Here is a 25,727-nt window from a genome sequence, read left to right as displayed (position 1 = left end):
GCATCCATCAGAGGTTATTATCAGATGGGTTTTTATGATCACTTTGGGAATTGGGAAGTTGATTTTAGGACTTTACACATTGTTTTAAAGAAGCAAATCCAATTCTGGATTTCTTAGCAAAAGAGGTAACAAAACTCGGCTCAACTTCAACTGATTATAGTTTCCCTAAAATCGGTTAAAGAGGACCTTCACTGGGATGTAGTGGGAAAGTCCAGGTTCCGATTTTGCTAATGTTGTAATTTGGAGATCAGATTTCCCCTGTTGATGGCAATGCCGAAGGTGGGAGTTTTCTATCTTTTTTCTCTTTTCTCCCGGATTTTATATTCTTTCTCCTCTAAGGAAAAAAAATAAAGTTCTGTTATGCATACGGTATGGTTCTACGGGCAAAAGAATAGGAAAAATAAGTAGAAGAAACAAATGCGTCTTGAACTCTTGGTCAACTGCCAGATGATCTCCAAATTTGCAAGAATCCTTTTTTTTTGGGGTGTAAAAGAATCCTTTTACCCAAAGAGGAAATTCTCAGTGAGCCAAAATGGCCGTGAACTATGAAACAGTTTAGAGACCATTTAGGTGGCATATATATATATATATATATTTACGAAGAAAGGACATGATTTGGTTGCTTGGGGTTACAAATGGAAAGGAGATGATGTGGCAGGACTCAAGGGTTGTTGATTTTAGATTTTGTTCAGTTTATCTGCATTCATTAACAAATAGAAATAGACCTGGATCCTGTGCATCCGGGCAGCTGGGCTGCATGGGTAGCGCTAGAGTGACGTGTTTTGATTGCCTTATCCTGCCCAAGTGCCTTACACCGGTTCTTACAGCGTCGCACCATTCCACCCATCATTTTGTTACATGGTTAGTGGATAGAACAGGGCCTCCGGATCAAAGGTTCAAAACTGAGAATTCTTGGAGTGAGATTTTCTGTTTGCAAATTCCAGTTTCATTCATCAAGGGTAAAGCGGTGCGAAATAATTCAATTTGGATCCTCTACTACCGAGCTGCCTGGCAGGACCGTGCTGCCCAGACACGGTGTTGCGCGTAATGTCTACCTTACCCCTGCCCAAACGCCTTGCCCGAGTGGGGATAAGGCGGTCATTGCACGCAGCACCGTGTCTGGGCAACACGGTCCTGTCAGACAGCTCGGCAGTTGAGGATTTGGATCCGAAATAATTAGGATGTACAATAAATGACAATATTATTATTCCTTATCCTTGATTGGGGGTGTAAATGAATAGCCGAAATCCGTTTTTGTATCCGTGTCCGCATCCGTTTAGCACTATCCGAATCCGTCCGAAAGCTAAACGGATGCGGATACGGATACGGATAGATTATAGCTATCCGAAAAGCTATAATTACATGTAAACGGATAAAATATCCGATCCGTATCCGTGTTCGTATCCGTTTAGCACTATCCGAATCCGTTTGATTAAGGGTGTCAATTTGGGACCGGAATCGGGAACCGTCCCAATCCCGTCCCGCTAAAACCCGGTACCGGACCGTCCCATTAGTAAATGGGATGGTACTGGTATCTGATTTTGGTACCGAATGATAAATGGAACGGGACGGTTCTGGGACGGGATTCCCAACGGTACCAGTACCGAAATACCAATTAGGTACCGGATGGTACCGAAACTACTAGTACCATTTAAAAAGAAAGAATATATAAGATCTTTTAAAAAAAAAAAAAGGTATAAGAATTACGATTCATTAGGGTTTCACTAATTGCCTTTTGAATACGAAGAGGAAGAACAGGTCAATAGCTGTAGCTTGAAGTCTCTCCTCACAGAATCTGCTACAGTGTTACTCCCTCCTCCCTCGACCAACTACAGCTACTAGGTTCTTCCTTTTTGCACTTCGTACTTCGTACCATACTACCATGTGACATGTGTGATAAATAGAGTTTTATTTGGAAAAATAAAAAAGAAAACACAACGGGATTCTTCCATTTTGTAAGACTTCACTAGATTTAAAAAAATGAGAAGCTTATTATATGGGATCTTAGGAAGTTTGAAGAAGTAAAAGTATGATTTCATAATTTAAGTTGCTTTACAAAAAGCAGTCGACAACTTAGATTTCATGATAGTGAAAAAAATTCCACAACACTAATAAACCCGCCTTGTTAGAAAAAAAATTAAACTTCTCTATTTTTCTACAGTGCCTAGAACCGTTGAAGAACTGGTACCGTTTCGTCCCGCTAGTAATCGGGACTGGGATCTAGCTTTGGTCTCGTTGACTAAATGGGACAGTATTAGGATGGACACTTTTGGTATCAGTATCGGTACCATCCCATCCCAAATATCAAGAACCATTTCAATTGACACCCTTACGTCCGATAACTAATCGGATGCGAATGCGGATATAGCACTATCCTAGCCGAATCTGATCCGTTTACAACCCTATCCTTCATAGTCTGATAGATGAGTTAACCATGCTTTCCTCCAAGTTTAATGCAGGCCCTAATTAACTTGCTAAGCAACCCTTCTTCTTCTAGCTCTTTCACTTCTTCTCCACCACCTGAACAAAATCTTTCTGAAGAAAACCCTTCCACCGTTCTCTCTCTCTCTCTCTGTCGCTCGCGTCTGGAGTCTGGACTGTGTAGAGGTAGCTGGAGCCCTGGAGGCAACCAATAGATTATAGGAGAGAGTAGAGAGTAGATCCACATAAAGAGGAGTTGGGGGATGGGGAAGGGTGGAAGAGACATTCGGACTGTCCCACCCGACTTTTCTTTGTTAGACCATTTTTTCCTACTGTGTATAATTACCGATTTGATGGAATGACACTGATAAAGAATGAATTGAATAGCAGTGACACCAAAATTGAAATGGAGAAAGAAACTCGAGTCTCGAGGGACAGACGTTGAGCAAACACTACACGAGCAAGCACGAGCCAGAGCTAGAGCTAGTATTAATTGAACGGGCTGGGGTGATTGACACCAAAAGTACAGTTTAAACTGTAGAGAGAGAGAGCAGTGGCCACTGGGATTAATTCCGTGCATGCCCCGGAAATCCTCCCCCTTCGTTTTTACTTATAATAATATACTATTATTGCCTTTCTTGACTCATCCTCGATTTGGTCGTCTATTTTAAATCTTTCTCATTTTCTCTCCATCTCTTAAGCCTGTTATAGCAGCGGATCAGTGGCAGTGCAAGAATCGAGGAGGAGGGTTTTTGATCTCGGGAAGGAAAGTTTTACAGAGTGGGCTGCAGGCACAGGATAATATTATGGGCCGCCCTTTATTCTTTCCTGTTTCACTCCCAAACACCGCGTTTACTATGCGTCACAAATAAAATCTCTTTTTCTCTCTTTCTCTCTTTCTCTCTTTCTCTCATATCACAGTTTTCATTCACTATTGAGTGGCTCAGAGAGAGAAATAATAGGGAGGGAGAAGGAAAGCCCAAAGCGAGAAAAATCAAAAAAGAGACTGAACTAATAATGATTTTAATGTGCAGAAAGGAAAATTACTCATTTCCAAAGGAACCCTGAATCTGAATTTTTGCTTTTTGTTCTAACACCAGAGAAAGCAGTAGAAGAGCATAAAACCCGGGAGAACTTCCAAAAGATATTATTAACAGAATACTCTTAATTAATATAGAAGAGAGAGAGAGAGATGCAGGGTGGTGGTTATGGTAGTAGTAGTAGTAATTCATGTTTAATGAATTTTGGAGATAATAGTGGAAATGGGTTGTCTTCCTTGATGATGATGATGAAGCCTCTCATGACTTCTCCTCCTCCTAATCACAACACCAGTAGTAGTGGGAATGGGTTTTCTTCCCTCATCCTCAACAACGACAACACCACCACCACTACCACCACCAGCAATGGTTCCTCCTCTATCAGGGCTAAGATCATGTCTCATCCTTACTATCCTCGTCTCTTAACTGCCTACGTCAACTGCCAAAAGGTAAAGAAGAAGAAGATAATAATCTTTCCTTTAATCTTTGTTAATTTTTAGGGTATTGAGAAAGAGACCCATTGACCTAAAGTGAGAGATGGGTGGGTGTCCTTTTCTTATTTCCAAACAGGTGGGAGCACCACCTGAAGTGGTGGCAAGGTTAGAAGAAGCTTGTGCGTCGTCTGAAGAAGCCATGGCTAGGAACAGAAAGGGATGCTTAGGTGAAGACCCAGCACTTGATCAGTTCATGGAAGCTTACACTGAGATGCTCACTAAGTATGAACAAGAGCTCACCAAACCCTTTAAAGAAGCTATGATGTTCCTCTCTAGGATTGAATGCCAATTCAAGTCTCTCACTGTGTCTTCTTCCACGGATTCTGGTGATGACCCTTTCTTTTTATTTTCTTTGTTTATTAAAATTATAAGTTCTTGCAGCTTTTGCCCATGCATGTAGGCGGAAACATAAGGCAGTGTATTCTTTTTTTTTCTTTTTTTTTAATTTATAAATTTCTTTAATTTAATTGGTTTAGCTATTTTATATTTAATTTTTCATGATTTTTCTTTGAGACAAGAAAAGAAGCTTCCTCTCTCTCTCTCTCTCTCTGTGGAGGGTAAGTGAGTTCCTTTCTGTCCATGAAACATACGTAGTAGAGGAGAAGGGGGAAGAAAGGGTAGGGAGAGATTTAGTTGACAAACTACTGAATGCAACTGTAGAAGACAATGGATCGATTTGAGGGGTGTTTATGGAAGATTTTTTGGAGTACAAGTCTGGAAGTTCTTTTGGTTGGAGTGTAGTTCTTAGTTGCTAAAAGCTTATATTTACAGTTTTCTTCGAGTGATTTTGATTTTTTTTTTTTTTTTTTCATTAGATTAATAATTTTCTTACTGGTAGTATCCATAAGATAATGAGAGTTGATTGAGAATATTTTCAACTGGTTTGCTTGAGATGTACATGATATTGATTTAGGTAAGAGTTTATGTGTGACTGACGCTTAAGCAGTCGTTTACTCGTTGGCCCGATGACCTAGGGCGCAACTTGCATTAAAAGACTCGATGGTTCACAGGAATTATAGGTTGTACTTAATTTATTTTTTTCTTCCTTCTATCAAAAATCTTGCATTCCTATTGAATTTTGGCTCTTACAGCTTCGACTTGAGACTGGTACATCACATTTCACACTTTATAGAGGATGCAATCTTATGCTTTTCCTTTTTCCTCTTTTTTTTTTTGGGGGGGGGGGGGTTGGGGGGTGTTCTTTTAGCTGAGATTGGTTTACAGCTCTTCAATATAAGACTGATGTGTCTCATTTTTCAATTTAGGAGGGGAAAATTATTATTTCAAGATTATAAAAAAAATACCCTACCTCAGTTGAAAAGGTTACATTGAATAGCCTAAATTTTTCATAATGGTTGTTACCTACTTTTTTCCTTGAGCTTATCTAGACTTTATTATTAATATCAGTCAAGATTTGTTAAATCTGCAAGTTCTTAGTGCCTTTTATGGTGGAGCTTTTTGGAAAAGACAACTTAGTTTATGAGCCATACATTTATATGAAAAGACACCTTAGTATATGAGTCATACAATCAAAATGTGACAACCAATTTATATTCAATGTGCAATAATATGCATTCTTAGGTCCTTGGCAGTTTTTCTTAATAATATATCATTTTCTTAATTATTTTCAAACTGATTTATATTTTTTCGTTCCTTTGAATGCTTATGGAAATTCTGATGCTTTAATCAGAGATGGTATCCTGGATATATACATCTAAAGCATGCAAAAGAAACTTCATTTTTTGTATTTCTTAAACAATTACAAAGCAAATCCAGCTTGAGGAAACCAAAAATTTAAAGTATCTTAGTATCACCCTCATGCATATTGTAACAAGGGAGACAAAATGGAACTCAACATTCAGGATTCCAATCATGCTTTAATATATGAGGGCCTCTCATAAGTTGAAAATCTGCTATCAACGAATAGGGGGTAAGGTTGCGTACATTTACCCCTCTCAGACCCTACGGTAGCGGGAGCCTAGTGCACTGAAATGCTCGATCTCCAAGCCATGTGATATGTTTTAAGATTCCTTTCTATTTTTTCTAAGAAGATATAATTAGATCCTATTAGTAGTACTGTAAAAATGCAGTTATCTTCAAATCATCTTGTTCCAACAAAACTAGAGAAATCCCTACAAATAGAAAATAAAAGAAAGAAATCTGGGGTTTTTGTAATTCTTAATAGGAATAAGATTAGACCTTTCTCTTGCATTTTAATTGAACTTATTTTAAGTGGATTAGCAGCTCTTATGGAACTGCTGTGATAGTGCACAGCTTGTAAACTTTTCATCTAACTCTGTTTGAAACTCAAGCCTTTTTTGTTTTCTTTCTTTTTAATAAGATGGCGCAGCCTTTGTTTTAATTAAAATGAAGATACTACACATGGTTTTCTTTTCTTCATGAGCATTGAATTAATCTTGCTATTATTTGGGAAATTTTTTCTGATTCGGGTGAAATTGCACAACAGATGTTTCAAATCTAGCCTCTATTAGATGCCATGCTGTTGAGTCATGAGTGTTCAGGGAAATTTTACATTTCTCACTTTCTGTTCCTTTAGTTGGTATAAGTTTATTATTTTTTTTGCGCCTTTCTTCAATGTAAGCAAGATCAATGCCGGTATGTCAGTTTGGTTTTCTCAACTCCTTTCATAGCTAGCTTCATCAGCTTCATGGTTTTCACCTTCGATAAATGCTATTCTCTGATTGTTAATCTTTTAAATACTTGAATTAGATTCCCCCCTTCCCAAACAAAAGTGGTCTGCTAGACTTAATTATATTCTTATCTTGTCATGGATGACTCTAATTACATCCTTTTGGGTTGTCAAGCATGGAAAGGTCTAATTCCTAACTTGTCTTCCTTTGGAAGAAGAAAAATGGAAAGAGAAAAACAATTAGAATTTATTCTCAGAAATCATTCTCTAGAAGAATGTATTGGCAAATTTACAACAATTCTTCATAGTTATATCTGAGAGGAGACATTGGGAATTGAAGATGAATAACTTTATATTATCATAATCTGTGCATGAGATGCATTATATTGTAGCTTGTGTGTCTCATCACAATCTATATATAAATATATGATTTATTTGGTTTCATATTGAGACTGTTACAGTGGTGGTTCATTAAAGAACGTACCCCCCAAGAAGTGATAAACTGATAATGGTCCATCAATAAATTTTGATTCCTTTTGAGACTGAATAACTGGGTGCACAACCAACTCAGCTTTAGGATGGCTATTAGGAGAAGATTGTTAAATATGCTTAACCATCGGAGTATGGAACTCAGGAAAAGATCTAGAATGAAGTATTGCATTTGACTGATTGATCTCTGTGTTATTCACGTGGATAATGGATTTTATTTCTGTGTGAGAATATTTAAAAAATTCCCCTTCTAATATTTGATGGTTTCCTTTTTCCCCCCTCCCCTCTCCTTAAATGTCTCTTGAGGATAGCCTTTATTTGAAGCACTTGGTTGGGTGGATTGATAAATGTATCAATCTTTTTGTCCTCTGATGGTTAAAGTAGCATTTTATAGTTTGGTTCCACCCATTATCTCTGGTAACCAGTTTATAAAATTTTGTGCTTCCAGATCGGATGTATATATCTATATCTTTATTAGAATAGCTGAGACTTTTTGTGCAGATCAAAAATGCATTTTGTGTAGCTTAATAATGTGGGTGTTTACTGCTACTTGTTGAAAACTCAATAAATGGATGCTTTATTTGTAGAATGAATGTACTGTATATGTTAGGTTCTGCACTCAAAGTCAAAGGTATCCAAAATGTCGTTGGGTTCTGTTAACTTCCCCATCATTCTTGTAATCGTCGCCTGAAATTTGCACAAGTATGTCCACACCCCTCTGATTAGGGAAAATTTGATGACTAAGTATGCCAAGATAGACGCAAAGGTAGGTTTAGATCACAATAGGAGCACAGAAGAAATTTCTTTTCCCAGAATCGATCGATAGGGGCATTCTTCTCAGCCAAAAAAAGATAATGATGCAGTCTCATTGGAAGCTATGGATCAGGAGAGTCAAGAACACACTCTGACTCTACTGTAGAGTGTGTAACCATGGTTAGTAATCTCGGATCGGATTGGCCGGATCGGATCGATATTGTGAAATCTGCAATAAATTTAAATTTTATGAAACTTGTGTGATTTTAGGTTCCAGCTCTGAGTCTCTGGTGGCATCGATGCTATGGGCTGCATCGGTCGAGGATACAGATGAATCTCTTGACACTACTATGGAGGATTCTAGGGATTCTTCCCAACTTGCCCTTCTGGAGTCAGAGGACCCCTGTGGAACCTTGCATCGGAGTTACCTGTGTCGGATTTGCTACTTGGAGGCTATGCAGAACCTCTCTCTTAATTAAACTCGATGTAAGTATAATTTAAATGAATCTCTCGACACTACTATGGAGGATTCTAGGGATTCTTCCCAACTTGCCCTTCTGGAGTCATAGAACCCCTGTGGAATGCCGCATCGGAGTTACCTGTGTCAGATTTGCTACTTGGAGGCTATGTAGAACCTCTCCCTTAATTAAACTCGATGTAAGTATAATTTAAATGTATTTTTATAGTGTTATGTGCGACCAATTAGAGTTCTAGGGGTAGTTTGGTCAATTTACCTCTATGGGACCCACGTCCTCAGTGGAGAATCCTATTCCTAACATTTACCCGTATTTGGATTATCCCTGATGTCATATGACATCATTATATAATTAGAACAAGATTTTAGGTACGAAATTCTATTTAAGATCTATTTTAAAATCTATTTTAGAATCTGATTTTTAACTTAACTAAACAAACAACCCTTAAATAGTCCACTATATATATAAAACCCATTCTTAAAAATCACTATTCACAACTCCAAAGACTTAAGAGAGGAAACGATTCAGTTTGGAAGCCTTGGAGAATAAGAAAAAGAGGAGGGAGAAGAGAGGGCTGTACTTGGAGTTTGATCCCATACTTGGAATTCAAGCTTTGGAACCTCCATTGGAGACTTCGCTGCATAATTGGAGGCTGCCTTCACTTTGTTCTTGCTACTACACTTAGGTAGGCTATGGAAAACCTGCTACTCCCTCTTTATCTTCTCTATTCTCTAACTCTAATTCAGCCAAATCACCTTGCTGCCATTAAAGCTTCAAGACCAAGCTTAGATATTTAGGCTTCTACATGAAATTGGACTGTTTTAGATCAGTCCTGGTTCAGTTAGACCTGAAATTTCATGACTAATCCTCTTCTGGACCCAATTTCTGTGTTTATTGTCCTAGTGATAAACCCTAAAGCAACCAATTTGGGTTTATTTGTCAAAATTCCCAAATGGAGAACTTAACCATGAAATTGGACCCTAATTTACCAATCTGAAATTATTACTAAAATTCCCCAAATTAACAACCAAATAAGCTGATCCACCTTAGAATTAGGTCAAATGATGAAATTCAAGTCATGCATGTGAAGATCCATCCAAGGAGAGCAAAACCCCCAATTCGTCCTCAGGGCCGGATGCAGTTGTAGGCCCAGGGCCGGACGTTCAGCCCTGTATCCCTCTGAATCCGGCTGCTCCTTTTGGTGCCCCTGCTGCCCTAGTATCTTGGGGTTTGCCCTTAGCTTCTATCTGAACCTAATGGATGTTGTTTGTATGTGAATTAGGGTTGTAATTCCTGTATTTTTTCTATCTTGACTGGATCTTTAGGAAAGTATTTGACTAGGACTAGACTACTATACAGGTAAGGGAACTTTGATTTTAATTTTTGGTGTGTTTATCACTTTAATTTGCTGTTGTTCTGAATTCCATTTCATGCATCATCAAAACTACTTAGATGCATATGGTTTCTTAACTTTTATTTATTGCAATAGAATCTGCATGTGAACTAGACTGCATTGGCATCTTGCATTGCATTAATATTATTCTTGTTGTGAATGTATTGATGGTGAGGTATTGTACTTTTATAATTCAGCTATCCATACATGTGCCATCATGAATAGATTGCACTGGGCTAGGTTGTATGTCATCGCACGGTACTACGTCTCTTACCAATAGGGGAAGAGGTATTGGACAATCCGTGGTACAGTCGAAGGGTATGTCGGGGTACCATTCACTGTCCCATGTTAGCGTCTGTGCTCCGCTATGGGAATAAACAGTAGGGTTGGTCTTTGGGGGTTTGCTGGTTGGGCTGCCTGGTGACATGCCTGAACTGGTGGGTCCTCACCGTAGTAGAATGGTTTCGCTCGGGTGACCGACGTCTGGTTATGTGTTTCCGGGACCAAGGTTAGCATCTACTACAGTAGTACTTAAACCTCATGAGACTTAGTATCCGTGTTAGGAGCATGTTAGATTAGAACATGCATCATAAATTATTGTGTTTGTTTGCATGCATTCCTTTACTGGGCTCAGTGGAGAGCTCACCCCCGTGGATATCCTTATTTTTCTTATAGATGAAGCTACTCTCGTTGCTGCTAGTGTTTCTGTGGGGATTCCTTCTACTCAGGACTTTCCTGCTGCTCATGGAGCTGATACTCCTCTCCTGGTTGAGCACGATGCTTCGTGTTCCTGTGATGGATGCACATTCTCCTGATCCTCCAAAATGATCAAGCTCTTTCTTCCTCTTTTGTTATAACACTTTTGTATTAGTTATTGTATATAGTCATTTAGGGTCTTTGAGTTACTCCTTTTGTGAATCACCAATATAACTCTCTTGTACATAAATGTTCATATAAATATAATTGTTATCACTAGTTCTTCTTTATTACTGTTTTATTGCCTTATTTAATTGCTTCCGTTGCATTTAGATTTTGATTATTATGAATGAAATTGCGAATAGAGTACTGCATTTGCTATCCTAGTGGGTTGGTTAGATGTCTGAGACATCCAGTCACACTTGGTCCTTATAAACTAGGCCGGGGTATGACAGGTATCGGTCATGAATAATCCCGAGATATGGCCAAACCTATCTAGGTTTCATGGAATGGTAGTTAGATTGGATAACTCGTTGGGATCGGCCGATCTAATCCGACACATATGACAAACGGTTAAACATGTTTCCTTGTTCTTTGTCCTGAATCTTTGAAGCAAATATTCCTAGATTTGGGAGCTTCATATCCACGGAAAATTAGGGGGATCTTACCATTTTTTTACTGGGGAATCGATTAAGGAAAAATTTTGAAGTTCCCAGGCAGTGAGAGGGGAGGGGTGAATCAGTGCACACACAAATTTTCTTACAAAGACTTCGGTCGACAACCCTGTTTAGTTGGTAAACCAAATAACAAACTCATCTACTCCTCTTCCCAGCAGAACAGGAAAGGAGTCTACCAGATGTGCTCAACCACTCTGCAGACAAAGGCACTTCTATGCAAGACAAGCAATCAAAGTACACAAAGATTTACGTTGTTCAACAATATGCCTACATCCACGGAGTGCCCTCACTGGGCAAATCTCAATAACTTCCTCACTAGAGAACCCTTACTAGGCTTTACAAGTGCCTCTCATTGAGGTCTTATCCTTTGTAGCACAAAGTAGATAATTGAGGTTTAAACAACACTCAGCATCAAGTCTAGGCCAACTGTGGCATTTCATTAAACATATAGCATGTCCACAATGACTTGCAATATAATCGCAAACCCAAAAACAAATATAGGTTTCTCAATATATCTATAACAAATGGGACTAGGGATTTAATACCTCACTTGGGCTACGCCAAGTGGAATCCACTGCTCCACAAAGCCTAGAAGATCAAACAATCAACTCCCATGGCAACCAAGAACAAAGCCATCTTCAAATAAGGTTTTCAATAAATGAAATAGGCTTCTGCCGCAGAGCTTTTTTCCTGAAAGCATCAAATGGAAAAGCTAATTCTTTCAATTTGTAGATCTCAACAAGCTACCCCAAATCGATATATTTCATGCCCTATTTGGAGTTGTGTAGTTCCTAGAAATTAAGAAACAAGTTAGGCCAACCACAGAGTCTTATTTAGAATTTTTTCAAACAATACACGCCGTCGGCGCAATTCTCGGGCACGCTTTAATCACTGCTGTACGATTGACATCATATATTAGGATAAAGACGCGACCGTTAGATGAAAATTCCAGCCACCCAATCTAGTGAGGCTCGTGACAAACAGAAATTTCACTACTTAAAGTCCTCAATTACGCATGTGCGTAAATCACAACAAATGATATCCAATCTTTGATCATCGCTGTTGATTATCACCGGATCAGATCAATTAAGACCATAGGATCAACATTTGATCACATACAATATTGAAGCACAGAGTGATCAAGTGCCAATTAATCAAATAGAAGGATTTAAAATCTATACAACCCTTTTAATTTCAGCCATGCAATCTACCACGTTTTTTGGAAAACGAATTTTCAACTATGACCAATCCACGTGGCTAAAAAAATCGAATCTTATATGATTGTACTCCACATCACCTCCTCTCTCTCCATCTGTACGGCTAGATGACTCACCGGGTGATTTAAAAAAATCACAAAAATCATTATAACGTTCTTATTCCAGAGAGCACTTTAAATTGGCATCCAAAATTTTTCTAAGGCATGGAAGACTGATTTTGTATCCTCCATGTGCTCGACAAAAATCCTCTTAGGACTTGGCTTCATAACGACAACCACAAAGCCCATCGTACGCACGTCCAGTGCCTGTGTGCATCACACCCTTTCAGCCATGCGTTGCGTGCCGCCCAAATGCGTGCTGCTAGGCCATGCCGTGCACACAAGCCATGTCTTGTTGACCATGCTGCTTCTGCTATTGCCTTGCCATGCTGGCTGGGCTGCTGCTGCCCAACTAGCAAGCACCAGTAGCCATGTCACCTGTGCCAACGTGCCATGCACCCATATTTTGTTGCACATCATATGTGCCACATGGCATTATTTCTACTTAAAAATTCTGCCACATCATCAAAACTTGCTACATCACCTCCATGTGGGCCTTACCTAGCTGTAGGCCCATTTTAGCTTCAAAGGCATGATTTCAAGTTCCCAACCATAATGCCACCATTTCAAAAGCCATGGGCCACCATGTCTAAAGCTGAAACAGATCCACTGTAACATTTCATGCTCTACAAGCACCTTGCACTTGCAACCTGCACTGCTACCACCACACACTGTGTTGCCAACAATGTCCCACTTTGGAGTTGTTGGCAACACCTATAGGGCATTTCTTCACCTCCTTTGACAACAAGTACAAAGGGTCTTCAAGGGCCAAAAAAATATAAAGATAGATACTCCCCCTGAGTTGAGGATTCCCCCTAAAACGCACAACTCTCTGAGAGTAGTTAGAGATGTGAAACATCTGTTAAATCTAAACACGCACCCTACAGCTATGCTGTCCTACAGGTGACACCATCAGAATAAGACTCTAAGGGGGTGAGACAACACCCAATAGAGTCCTCAACCTCTCAAATGCTTCCTTGCACAATGGATTAGTGAAGATATCAGCCACTTGGTTTGTTGTGGGAACAAAATCCAGCCTCACCTCATTCAAAGCAACCTGCTCCTTCAAGAAGTGATATCTAATGTCAATGTGCTTCGTTCTTGAATGTGGTACAAGATTCTTAGAAATAATGCTAGCACTTAAATTATCACCCCTTTAGAGTCTTATTCTGGTGGTGTCACCTGCAGGACAACATGGCTGCAGGGGGAGTGTTTAGATTCCATAGATGTTTCACATCTCTAATGACTCTCAGAGGAATGTGTGTTTTAGGGGGAGTCCTCATCTCAGGGGGAGTATCTGTCTTTATATTTTTTTGGTCCTTGAGGACCCTTTGTATTTGTTCTCAAAGGGGGAGAAGAAATGCCTTATAGGTGTTGCTAACGACTTCAGGAAGGGGGGGGGGAGATTGTTGTTCCCATGATGAAAGTTGTCGTTGTTGGAAACACAGTGTGTGGTGGTAGCAGTGCAAGGTGCTTGTGGAGCTTGATGTGTTTCAGCTTAGGAGATGGTGGCCCATGGCTTTTGGAATGATGGCATTATGATTGGGAGCTTGAAATCATGCCTTGGAAGCTAAAATGAGCCTACAACTAGGTGGGGCCCACATGGAGGTGATGTGGCAAGTTCTGATGATGTGGCAGAGTTTTTGGGCAGAAATAATGCCATATGGCATGGATGATGTGCGGCAAAATATGGGTGACATGGCTACCGGTGTTTGCTGGTTGGGTAGCAGCAGCATGGCAAGGCAATGGTAGTAGCAGCATGGTTAGCAAGACATGGCTTGTGTGCACGGCATGGCCTAGCAGCATGCATTTGGGTGGCACGTAGCGTATGGTTGCAAGGGTGTGATGTACACAGGCACTGGGCATGCGTATGATGAGCTTTGTGGTTGTGGCTTTAAAGCCAAGTCCTAAGAGGACTTTTGTCGGGCACATGGAGAGCACCTGGTGAGTCATCTGGCCATACTGGAAGAATTTGGGTTAGCTCGTCGAGATCTACACACTGGAAGAATTAGTTTTTTGATTTGGCGCCTCCAGGAAAAAAGCTCTGCGGCAGAAGCCTATTTTTTTCATTGAAAACCTTATTTAAAGATGGCTTCGTTCTTGGTTGCCATTGGAGTTGATTGCTTGATCTTCTAGGCATGTGGAGCAGTGGATTCCACTTGGCATAGCCCAAGTGAGGCATTGAATCCCTAATCTCTTTTGTTATATATATTGGGAAACTTATATTTGTTTTTGGGTTTGGGAGTATGTTGTAAGTCACTGTGGGCATGCCACATGTTTGATGAAATGCCATAGTTGACCTGGGCTTAATGTTGAGTGTTGTTTAAACCTCATTTATTTACCTTGTGCTACAAAGGATAAGACCTTAGTGAGAGACACTTGTAAAGCCTAGTGAGGGTTCTCTAGTGAGGAGATTATTGAGATTTGCCCAGTAAGGGCACTCCGTGGATGTAGGCATACTGTCGAACCTCGTAAATTTGTGTAATTTGATTGCTTGTCTTGCATAGTAGTGCCTTTGTCTGCAGAGTGGGTGAGCACATCTGGTAGACTACTTTCCTGTTGTGTTGGGAAGAGGAGTGGATGTGTTTGTGATTTGGTTTGCCAGCTAAACAGGGTGGTCGACCGGAGTCTTTGAAAGGAAATTTTTGTGTGTACTTATTCACCCCTCCCCTCTCAGTGCCTGGAAACTTCAATTGGAGTCAGAGCTTGGTACCCAGAATTTAAGGCTTAACCGTCTGGGGATCTATGAGAGGTCAAGATGGTAAAGAGCATTGACAGAAAGGGGAACAACAAATTTATTCAAAGTAAACATTGATTTCATCCGTTTGCGATTTCATTACATTACGTGGTTAGGGTTTTAAAACCCAGATTTGCAATTTGGAGATTTGGGAGTCTCAAATCCTGGAGAAAAAAGGGGGATACTACCCCTTTAGATTGGGTAATCGATTAAAGTAGGATTTAATTCCATAAAAACATACTCTAAATAGGGATAATGGTGGTAGTGGGTGAGGTTGATGAAACAAATCAATATAAGTTAAACAAAGAAATAGGGATTAGGGTATAAGTTGGTGATTATGGTGGTAGTGGATAAGGTTAATTCCCCACAAACCTTGTGATTACCGCTTTTTAGATTTTTTATATATTTTTTTAATTTTTTAATATTTTTTCTAACCAGTACTAACCAATTCCAGGACTTATCCAATAAAACCAAGATATTTTCTACTTTAGACTGATCCAAAACGATTTTGACCGATCCTTTCGGTGTAGACCGATCCCGGGATTAAGAACCTTGTGTGTAACTGAGTAACATGAACACAAAGAGAAAGCAGAAGCGAAGGGGAAAAGCTACAGTTCTTCTAGACTGTTGTGAAATTCTCTGTGGTATCAGAAATGGTATCATAAACTCAACTGAGTAATTCTTACTCATTCAATTCATTGTTGGACTTTCCCAAAACAAGAGATGGTTGGTCAAAATCCATATTTTTGCAACTTTCCAAAAACCAGAATTTCTAGAATTTATGATGTTTGGAAAGTTCCAGAATTGATGAGTCATCCTTCACTAAAGACATGAGTGAGGTGGCATTGTTGGTCAAGGTACTAAAGCTCGAAGTCGGTGGGATCTCGGTCCCTCGAAAAATCGAGTCGAGTCAAGACTCGAAGCCTCAACTCGGTGGGTTTTAGACCTAGTTTGGGTCTGAAACTTGGTATTCAGCTTATTTTTTGCCATTTAAACACAATTGCATTATCAGATTTCTCAAAAACAAAGTCCAAATATGAGTTTTACTTTGAACCCGAAGTTGGTAGATCGTCCAAAGTTGTGAAACATATCTTAAAATGACATGAATCTACCAAGGATTGAACAAATTTTTTTTAAATAAAAATAAATTCGGAGAAAAATAGTTTACCTTTGAAAAATCCTTCAAATTTGTGATGAATCTTGAAAATATGTAGTTGAATCTTCGAATGTCCAACTGAATCACCTCTCCAGAAGTTCAAGTCATGAAATCCATCCAAAAAATGTAGAAAGAGAGTGGTTTTGGAAAGAAGAGAGCTTATTTGGGGGTTTTGGACAGAACTCGCCATATCTCGACGAGTTCTATTGAGTTAGGTGGATTATTAAAGTGGTACATGGGCAAAAATGTGGGTCAAACCGAGATATCGACCCTAGACGAGATATCTCGCCGAGATTTCGGCGAGATATTGTAATTTTGAATATCGCCTCCCATCTCGATTCGGGTTCTCAAAAAATCGAGAAACTCGGCGAGATCTCGCAGAGTCGAGACGAGTTTTAGAACTATGTTCTTGGCTAGGCGCAGATGGGCTGGCATGGCTGGTGTTGGGCCTTCATGTGGCTCCATGTGGGCATTGCTACACTTTGGCCATCATAAAATATGACGGTGGCTGCTTTTGAAATTGATCTGAAGTGATATAGAATCCGCATCAGATGAGGCCTCCATTGAAGAAAAGGGACTACTTATAGGGAGAACTATTAACTCAATGAAATGTGTTGATTATTCGATTCTCCAATGGAGAATATATATCACATAAAATATATAGCAAGGTATTGGAGATTACATAAATATAATGATGGGCCTGGTTGAAAGAGGGAGAAGAAGTGTGGGATAAGAGAGGGGTAACTGTGGCAGATGATGTGGCTGAGTCCACAGTCAATCTGCCGTAATTCAATGTAATGTGCTTGACTATTCGATTCTCCAATGGAGAATATATATATGTGTTTACAAGAGAGAGTTCCTAGAGTATATAAACTAGGAAACAAGATATTGGAGATCACATTAATTATCACCAATGCACCCAAGACAAGAGTCCATAACCAAGTCAATATCTTTGGGAGAGTCCATATCATATATGTGGATTTTGTTTTCCAAAGACAGAGAGTCCAAAAACGATGGGAATGGTTACCGTCAATAAGCACCCTGTGAAAATGTGAAAGTGAGTGCATCGATGGAGTGAATTCGGACTGCATACCGTCTTCAAGGGAGTGCATTCAAGTCCGTGCATTATTAGTAGTGGAAGCAGTGTTCGGTTGCGTAACTGAAACTAGCATTTAGAATATGAATTTTGATTTTGTATATCCCACAAGAAATGCCATAGGTGCCAATCATTGCAATTATGGGCATTTATTTGATAATAAAAAACATAGAGTCAACTTCCACCAATATGTTTAAGAGGGTTGTTTACGGTCAATACCAACTGATATATGTTGACACGGCCATTAAAGGCCCAGGTGACTATCCGACTATGATTTTGTTTTTGAGATCAGACAATGAAAGAGATCGATTTCACACACAAAAATGTAGGTTTCAAAATACTTGATCTTTATGTTTAAAATCATTGTTTTTAATCCCATTTTTCGTTATAAATCAATTGATTTAGGTAAAACTAAGTTAGTTGATGCTTCGAACTTGATCATTGGCAAGGATTTGTACTCAAATCGTTGAAAGTTTGGTCTCATTGTATGTTGTTCTCCATTTTAATGTTTATGCATAATAGGTGTTATATATTGCTTGTTTAGACTGTTTTGTGCTTCAAAAGTGTATTTTTTCATGTGTATCTGTAGTGTACGATATGTATTTTCGATACGATACGTCTCTTAAAATCACCCTTCTGATACACTACCCGATACCGATACTTTAAACCTTGCATTTACATTCCAATATCTTAAAGCCAATTTAGCAACTTCATCTTTAGTTGCAATGGATTAGATGATCTTCCTTCAAAGACCAATTGATTTTCTCCAGATCATCCAAATGACAGTACATGAATTTTACGTTGTATTATAGTATCTTACTTATTTGGTTGCTAAAGTTTCATGGGTACAAGAAGGAAATCAAAGGTTACCAAGGTTTATATGGTTATTGGTATGACACTACTTGAAGTCTTTTGAAAACTAAATTAATGGAATCCTGATTCAATTGCTGTGATACTTCTGAATTTCCTAATTCAAACTAATCAAATATTAATGCCTCTCACTGTATACATAACCATTAATGGCTGGCTTACATCACTAGAACCTAGATCTGTGTCACATTTGATAGATTAAGATGTCAGAATCAATGTTGGAAAAGATATAGATCACATTTTTCGGCTTTTCATCCACGATACCTTGTAGGAATGTAGGCTCTGTGCGAACCCTGTGTAATAATCTTATTTATCTAAGCTGATCTTGTTCCTTCCATGTCTTTCCGTGGCCATGAATGTATCATTCTGTTTCAACTCAACCTAATGAGCTGTATAACTATCTCAACTTCTTGGGGCTGCCTAAATGATTTGACCATTGCATCCATGGTACTATTTGAAGCTTAATTTGCTGCAATGTACAACAGTAAAGGTAGATTCTTTTGTTTGCAATATTATGGATTTGTATTTAAGAATGTTAGTCACAAGTTGGTAATGTGGATGCACAATTGAATTGAAGAAATGTGAAAATTTTGATGGATATTTGACTGATTCCCAATTGGTTGGTTTCTTGTTCATTATCATCTTGAAAGTATTCCAAGATTGGATATCCCTTCAACCTTTCTTATCATCTATTATATGGAAAATTTTGCATTGCTATAGGGATGCAAACCCTATTGTGCATTTTCTTGCTAAGGAGGCAGCTAAGCTAGGAGTGTCCTCTGCCATGGTGGATTTCCCACAGCATGTTAAAGAGGAGTTGTCGGTTGATGACCAATGCAGATCTAGATTTCGGTTCTCTAGGTGGATATCCCTTCAACCTTTCTTATCATCTATTATATGGAAAATTTTGCCTTGCTATAGGGGTGCAAACCCTATTGTGCATTTTCTTGCTGGAGGCAGCTAAGCTAGGGGTGTCCTCTGCCATGGTGGATTTCCCAAAGCATGTTAAAGAGGAGTTGTCGGTTGATGCCCAATGCAGACCTAGATTTCGGTTCTCTAGGTGGATATCCCTTCAACCTTTCTTATCATCTATTATATGGAAAATTTTGCATTGCTATAGGGATGCAAACCGTATTGTGCATTATCTTGCTGGAGGCAGCTAACCTAGGGGTGCCCTCTGCCATGGTGGATTTCCCACAGCATGTTAAAGAGGAGTTGTCGGTTGATGCCCAATGCAGACCTAGATTTCGGTTCTCTAGGTGATTTTTTGTCTTTGGTCTGGTTAGTTTTCTCCTGCTGATGGCAATGCCGAAGGTGGGGGGTTTCTAACCAGTTTTGTCATTGTGGACATTAATTATGTATTTTTCTATTCAGGAAAAAAAAAATTATGGAAGTATTCTGTTATGTGAAAAATCTGGAATTATATTATAGCAAGTCTAGTGAAAGCAATATATACAACTAGGGTGGATTCACCCTTGCACCATGTGTACAATCCCCGGACAGAATACTAACAAGAGTTTTAATGTTACACCTTGCGGAAAATCGGCCGATCGGCCGTTACTCTACAAAATTCCTTGCTGAGGCCGTTTCTCCGCATTCTTGCTTGATGTGCCCCCTTTTGAGTCTTTCCTAAATCCCATTTTTGTTTTTTTTTGGCGTGCATTACTTATCCTATCTTTTTCTCTGTCTTCTTCTTGTTAGTGTTTTCTGTGTGTTTGGCGGTCCGTAAATAAGGAGCTGTTTGGTTTTGATGGGCCTTCTATAGCATAGCTGACAGGCTATCCAGTCTAGCAATGCGTATTTTTCTGTTAACATTTCGATAGGATATTCCTCCTGTGTATTCTCTTTTTGGAGATACTGCTCAAAGCATTCTGCCATAGTGGTTCTACTTTGCTTTCTTGCAATTAGGTCCTCATGCACGGATGTACACATCTACCAATTTTCTGTAGCATTTGAAGGATAACCTTGGGCAATGAGAACCAAGGGACAATGATTAATGACTAAATGGTCTTTATGTGTTTTATCTCTATAAAATTTTGGTAAATGTAGTTAATTTTCTAGTGGTTCTGAGTTTTGTGTAGAAATATCTATATTTCAGTTAATCCTCTTTTTCCGTTCCCCAAATTAATTTGTTTTATTAAAATTAAGCTTTCATTCCAGTTGAGGTTGCAATCGATCGGTGTATCTGAAGAAATATTAAAGTCCCAAGTAGGAATGAGGTCAAATACTCCATTTGTATATTTATTTATGTATGTACATAGTATATTTGTTTTCACATTTGTTATGCTTATTCAAATATTCACTATGAATACGTGTATTTATGTCTCTGCATCATATCTTGCTTTCATATTTGCAATACTTATTGATCGATCACTTTTCGTCAGCATGTGTTGTGGGTTCAGATCGTAATGGATCATCTAAGGACGAGGTTGATGCACATGAAAACTTCATTGATCCTCAAGCAGAAGACAAAGAGCTGAAGGGTCAGCTTTTGCGCAAGTACAGTGGATACTTGGGCAGTCTCAAGCAGGAATTTTCGAAGAAGAGAAAGAAAGGAAAGTTGCCAAAGGAAGCTAGACAGCAATTGTTGGACTGGTGGAGCAGAAACTATAGATGGCCTTATCCCTCGGTACTATATCTTTCAATTTTCTTTTTAAATTATGAAAGAAAAAAAACACATCATTGTTTGCTATTACAAGGCAAAAATTCAATGGTCTCGCATAGTAAATGCGCTAGTTTGATGTCCCGGACCACAACCCTTCCCCCAATTTGGCTCTCCTCCAGCTGTGGCTGGAGCTGGAGGATCAAGCCCAGCAAAACAAGGGGTGTTTGGGTAATTTCACAGGGGTTTCACAGGTTAGTCCCCCTGTGAAATGACCAACCCCCCCCCCCCCCCTTTTTGCTGGGCTGGATCCTCCAGTTCCCGCGACGGCCTGAGGAAACCCAAGTCCCCCTCCCCCCAAAGCCCCAGGGAATGTGAAATGGTTTGCCATAATTTGTTTTCTTTGGAGGAAAGCAGTAGTTATGGTTATGATCATGAAACCTGAGTCTATTCATGGCATACAATATCTTTTGTTCGGAATTTATACAATGCCTGCTCTCTATGTTGTCCCTTACAGTTAACTTTGAGTTATCCATGGAAGAGTGAGACTTTGTTAGTTTGGTTGCAGGAATCACAGAAGCTGGCACTCTCAGAATCAACAGGTCTGGATCAGAAGCAAATAAACAACTGGTTCATCAATCAGAGGAAGCGCCACTGGAAACCTTCAGAAGAGATGCAGTTTATGGTGGTCGATGCAACACATCCCCCCTACTTCATCGACAATGCTATGGGAAATCCTTACCCAATGGATTGCACGCCGACATTCCTTTGAAATGTTGATGGCAGCATCTTTGAACCTATCACATATTCTTGCATGGTAAATTAAATAAAATAGTTCCAGTAGAGAGTATACTAGTATTAGCGCATGTATGTAGAGGCAACCGGTGATTGTGCCAATTCAGCTCGGGTTTTGCATGGTGTTTTTAGGGCTCGATTCATGTGTGGACTTGTATAATTCTATTGGACAAACCCAAGGAACTGTTGGTTCTTCTGAACTAAATCACTGTTTCAATCGGGAGAAAGTTTTCCTCCACTGTGGGTGAAGCAAAAGTACACTCATCTATGGTCATAAATTCTATCACCGTACCAGATATCCTCTACACACCAGTGGAAGTTTGAACCCTCCACGGGTGAAGGAAAACTGCTTGTTTTGAAATGTGTATGAAATAAAATTGAATAGTGAAGTGCTGATGGGTAATGGCTAATTTGATGTGGGTCTCAGTTTCTTTGCGGTGGATTTGTGTAATGGAGATAGGGGTGTAAGTTTGGTTGTATTGGCCCAAGCCCGCCCTGAGCTTGAATAGGGTTTGGGCTGGATTTTTCAACTCTGTGGGTTGGTTAGGGTTGGTTAGGGTTGAAATTTTCAGGTCTGGTTCAAGGTTGGGTTGGGTTAGGGTTGAGGTCTTGCGCAAAGCGTAGTCTGGCTCGATTCTGTGTCAAGTTATGTTTTATAATTTATTGTTTATATTTTGTAAATTTTTTAGTATCTAATTATTTATTGATTTGCAAAGAAATAAAAAGCTAATTTATCTATGGAACGAAATATTAACAATTTTAAGATTCGACTAAATTTTTTAACCTAAAGAAAAGTCTAATAGTCAATTGAGTAAGAAACAAACCAATGTCCAATCACATTGTCTATTTTTTGAATGCATAGGATTTCATGAATGGTAAAATATCTTGGCCGAACCTGGCGTCTTTCACTCCCTAGATGGAGATGACATTGGTGGTTCCATGGAGACAGACCTCTTTACCATGTGTAGAATCACTTTTATATGGCCTGTAGTTGGGAGTTCTTTCACTCCCTAGATGGAGATGACATTGGTGGTTCCATGGAGACAGACCTCTTTACCATGTGTAGAATCACTTTTATATGGCCTGTAGTTGGGAGTTCTTTCACTCCCTAGATGGAGATGACATTGGTGGTTCCATGGAGACAGACCTCTTTGCTATGTGTAGAATCACTTTTATATGGCCTGTAGTTGGGAGTCCAGATCTTATACGATGCACTGCCTTGTTTTGATTGTGCTGCGTAGACACAGGGCTTCGTCCAATGACCACCTTACCCCAACTTGGGCAAGGCACTCGGGCAGGGCTAAGGTAGTCATTGTTCCTGGCCCTGGGTCTGTGCAGTGCACCGTAGAGAATCTGTTTCCCTGTAGCGGGTCATTTTTCCGTAAACTGTAAAGAAGATTTTTACCAACAAAAAACCAAAACTGTGAAAGATCATTCATAGGAAGCTAGCCAGTTACTATTGTCTACTGCCACAATGGGTACGTAGAGCATGAGACAGCAGCTGCTTTTGTCTTTGTTAACATTGTAGTTTTTTGTTCTCTACCTCTGCAGTTTTTGCTTTTCTTTCTTTCTTTCTACACTGAGCCGAGGAACCTGAACCAACAACTAGATGGGGTTAAGACTCAAGACGGCCATTGTGGACGGTGGTGGTTACATGAAAAGTAGTTGTGCTGATGTTGCAAATTCGGTTGACCAAGCTGTAAATTCCAACCTTTCTGTGCCACTTCATCCTATTAACCAACCTCTTCCATCTCAACTTCATAACTTCCCTCCTAACCAAACCTATTCTAAATCAGCCTCAAACCTATACTTCTGCCCTATTTCTTCCGACTCAGCTTCAAAACTACCCTTATCCTATGTCCGAACAATCTCAGCTTCATACCTTTTTCTCCTTTACTATTTCTAATATTAATTCCTCACCACAACCAGGAAACAATCCTATTCAGATACCTACACCAATCCAACCTGGATTTTCTACTCCACCATCTAACCCTTCTTTCCTTTCCATGCTGGCTGAGATTCATTCTAAATGCAACTCTAGTGATATTTAGTCTCCTGACATTACTCACCTTCTCTTTAGTATTTTGCCACACCTTTCAACAGTTTTCATCACTAATCCTAATTCGGAATGTCCACAACAAAAATCTCAACTTCCTATTTTTATGCATATAGACACTAGTGAGGGAGATGTTTCTAATTTGGTTTACTCTTCACTAGATGCTTATGAGTCACATGAGAAGAAGAATAAATGTGCTCGCTCAAACCTCTGTTGATGAGTCATGTTCTCTGGATGGAGAAGATTTCGACTAGTGGATCATTGTGGGTTCCGTTGTTTGGCCCCACGGGAGCCAATGAAGATTTTGAGCTGGAATTGTGAGGGTTTGGGGAGTCTCTTGATAGTTCAGATGTTTGCTGGAATCTCTCTATCTACACATCCTAATATTATTTTTCTTATGGAGACTAAATGTGGCTATCAGCATTTGAAATGTTTGTGTCGTCGGTCGAGAATGGACCATGTTTATTCTATTGATGTGATTGGCTCACCAAGTGGTCTTGATTTATTCTGAGAGCATTATATCAAAGTGATCCTCAGTTTTAACTCTAATCGAGTTTTGGATGCAATTTTTATTGTAAATGGCAGCTATACATTTTCCCTTGGTTGTGTATATGGTGATCTTGTACGGTCTACACGACAACAGGTTTAGAATCAATTGATGCAACTGGGCCGTAATAGATCCAATGACTGGCTTCTATTTGGTGATTTCAATTCCTACTTAAAGTGGCAGGAGAAACATGGAGGTACTCCACCAAATGCTCGAGACACGTCATCCTGGAGAGTCATGGCCCATCTTTCACTTGGTGTAATAGGCGAGCAGGGAGTTCTAATGTCAAGATCAGATTGGATCGGGCTTTATATAATCATGCTTGGCGGCTTAATAACGTAAGTACTGTTGTTTTTGTTACGGATGCTATTGGCTCTGATCACTCACCACTTTTGATCGATACAGAAAGTGTAAATTTCAAGGTTGTAGACCCTTTCGTTTTGAATCTATGTGGTTTTGCCACCCTGGTTGCAAATCAGCCGCACAGATAGCTTGGTCTATTCCTTATACTTGTGATGCTTCTTCTATTATACATGATAAACTAGTTTCTTGCAGAACAAATTATAAATTATGGAACAAGGAGGTGCTTGGTAATGTACACCAACGCATTCGATCTCTTGTTCATGATATTGAGGCCTTTGAACGTTTACCTTTTACGAAGACTATTTGTTTACAATTTTTTGTTCTCAAGTCCAATTTGGAGGATGTATTAGGAAGTAAAGAGGAGTTATGGAGACAAAAATCCAGAATTGATTGGTTGAGGGCTGGAATACGAAAGTTTTTCATGCCACTACTACTGTCCATCATCGACAACATAACATGATTTTGAGTCTCAAGATGCCGAATGGAGTTTGGACACAAACTGATCAGTAAATTTATAGTATTGTTCTTACTCACTTTGAAGAAGCATTCACTACAGAAGGTGTGGACTCAGTATCTGTTGAAGCTGTGCTTGGTGTTGTAGATCCGGTCATTTCTGATGAGATGAATACGATGTTATGCTGCCTGCCAACCATGGCTGAGATGGGTGCTACACTTTTTGATATGAGCCCTATGAAGTCTCCTACTCCAGATGGATTTTTTGTCTGCCTTCTTTCGATGATACTCGGAAATTATTAAGGTAGACCTCTTTAATTAGGTTTGCAGTTTTTTTGAAACTGGATTGATTTCAGGTGTACTTAATGATACCTTAATATGTCTTGTACCAAAGGTTGCTAAGCCTGAAACTACTGATCAATTTCGACCGATAGCTTTATGTAGTGTGGTGTGTAAAGTGCTTACTAATATTATGGCTAGTCGGTTGAAATTAATTCTTCATAATATCACAAGTCCATATCAATCTACATTTGTTCCTGGCCTTTCTGTCACAGATAATATTCTCATGGCACATGAATTGTTTCATTATATGCGGAAGAGGAAGAAGGGAAAAAAGAAATATCTTGCTATGAAATTGGATTCTTATGTATG

General features: G+C 39.4%; 1 protein-coding gene across 1 annotated transcript; it reads left to right on the top strand.

Moving 5' to 3' along the window:
* Positions 1–3,602: 3,602 nt before the first annotated feature.
* LOC122642986 (homeobox protein knotted-1-like LET6) lies at positions 3,603–21,645 on the top strand. The gene is made up of 4 exons (XM_043836614.1): positions 3,603–3,907; positions 4,029–4,278; positions 20,645–20,889; positions 21,431–21,645. The coding sequence occupies exons 1-4, from the start codon at positions 3,614–3,616 to the stop codon at positions 21,632–21,634; spliced, it is 993 nt and encodes a 330-aa protein (XP_043692549.1). The 5' UTR covers positions 3,603–3,613; the 3' UTR covers positions 21,635–21,645.
* Positions 21,646–25,727: the final 4,082 nt, after the last annotated feature.

The sequence above is a fragment of the Telopea speciosissima genome, chromosome 10 (genome assembly GCF_018873765.1).
Source record: "Telopea speciosissima isolate NSW1024214 ecotype Mountain lineage chromosome 10, Tspe_v1, whole genome shotgun sequence".
Classification (NCBI taxonomy): domain Eukaryota; kingdom Viridiplantae; phylum Streptophyta; class Magnoliopsida; order Proteales; family Proteaceae; genus Telopea; species Telopea speciosissima.
Note: the sequence above shows the minus strand (reverse complement) of the source record. Positions and strands in the feature narration are given on the sequence as shown.

Bases quoted from the DNA above. Each gene is read 5' to 3' on its own strand.
- LOC122642986 (XM_043836614.1), top strand. From the start codon at position 3,614: ATGCAGGGTGGTGGTTATGGTAGTAGTAGTAGTAATTCATGTTTAATG. The intron at 4,279-20,644 runs GTGATGACCCTT...ACTTTTCGTCAG, and splicing joins GTCTTCTTCCACGGATTCTG to CATGTGTTGTGGGTTCAGAT. The intron at 20,890-21,430 runs GTACTATATCTT...GTTTGGTTGCAG, and splicing joins ATAGATGGCCTTATCCCTCG to GAATCACAGAAGCTGGCACT.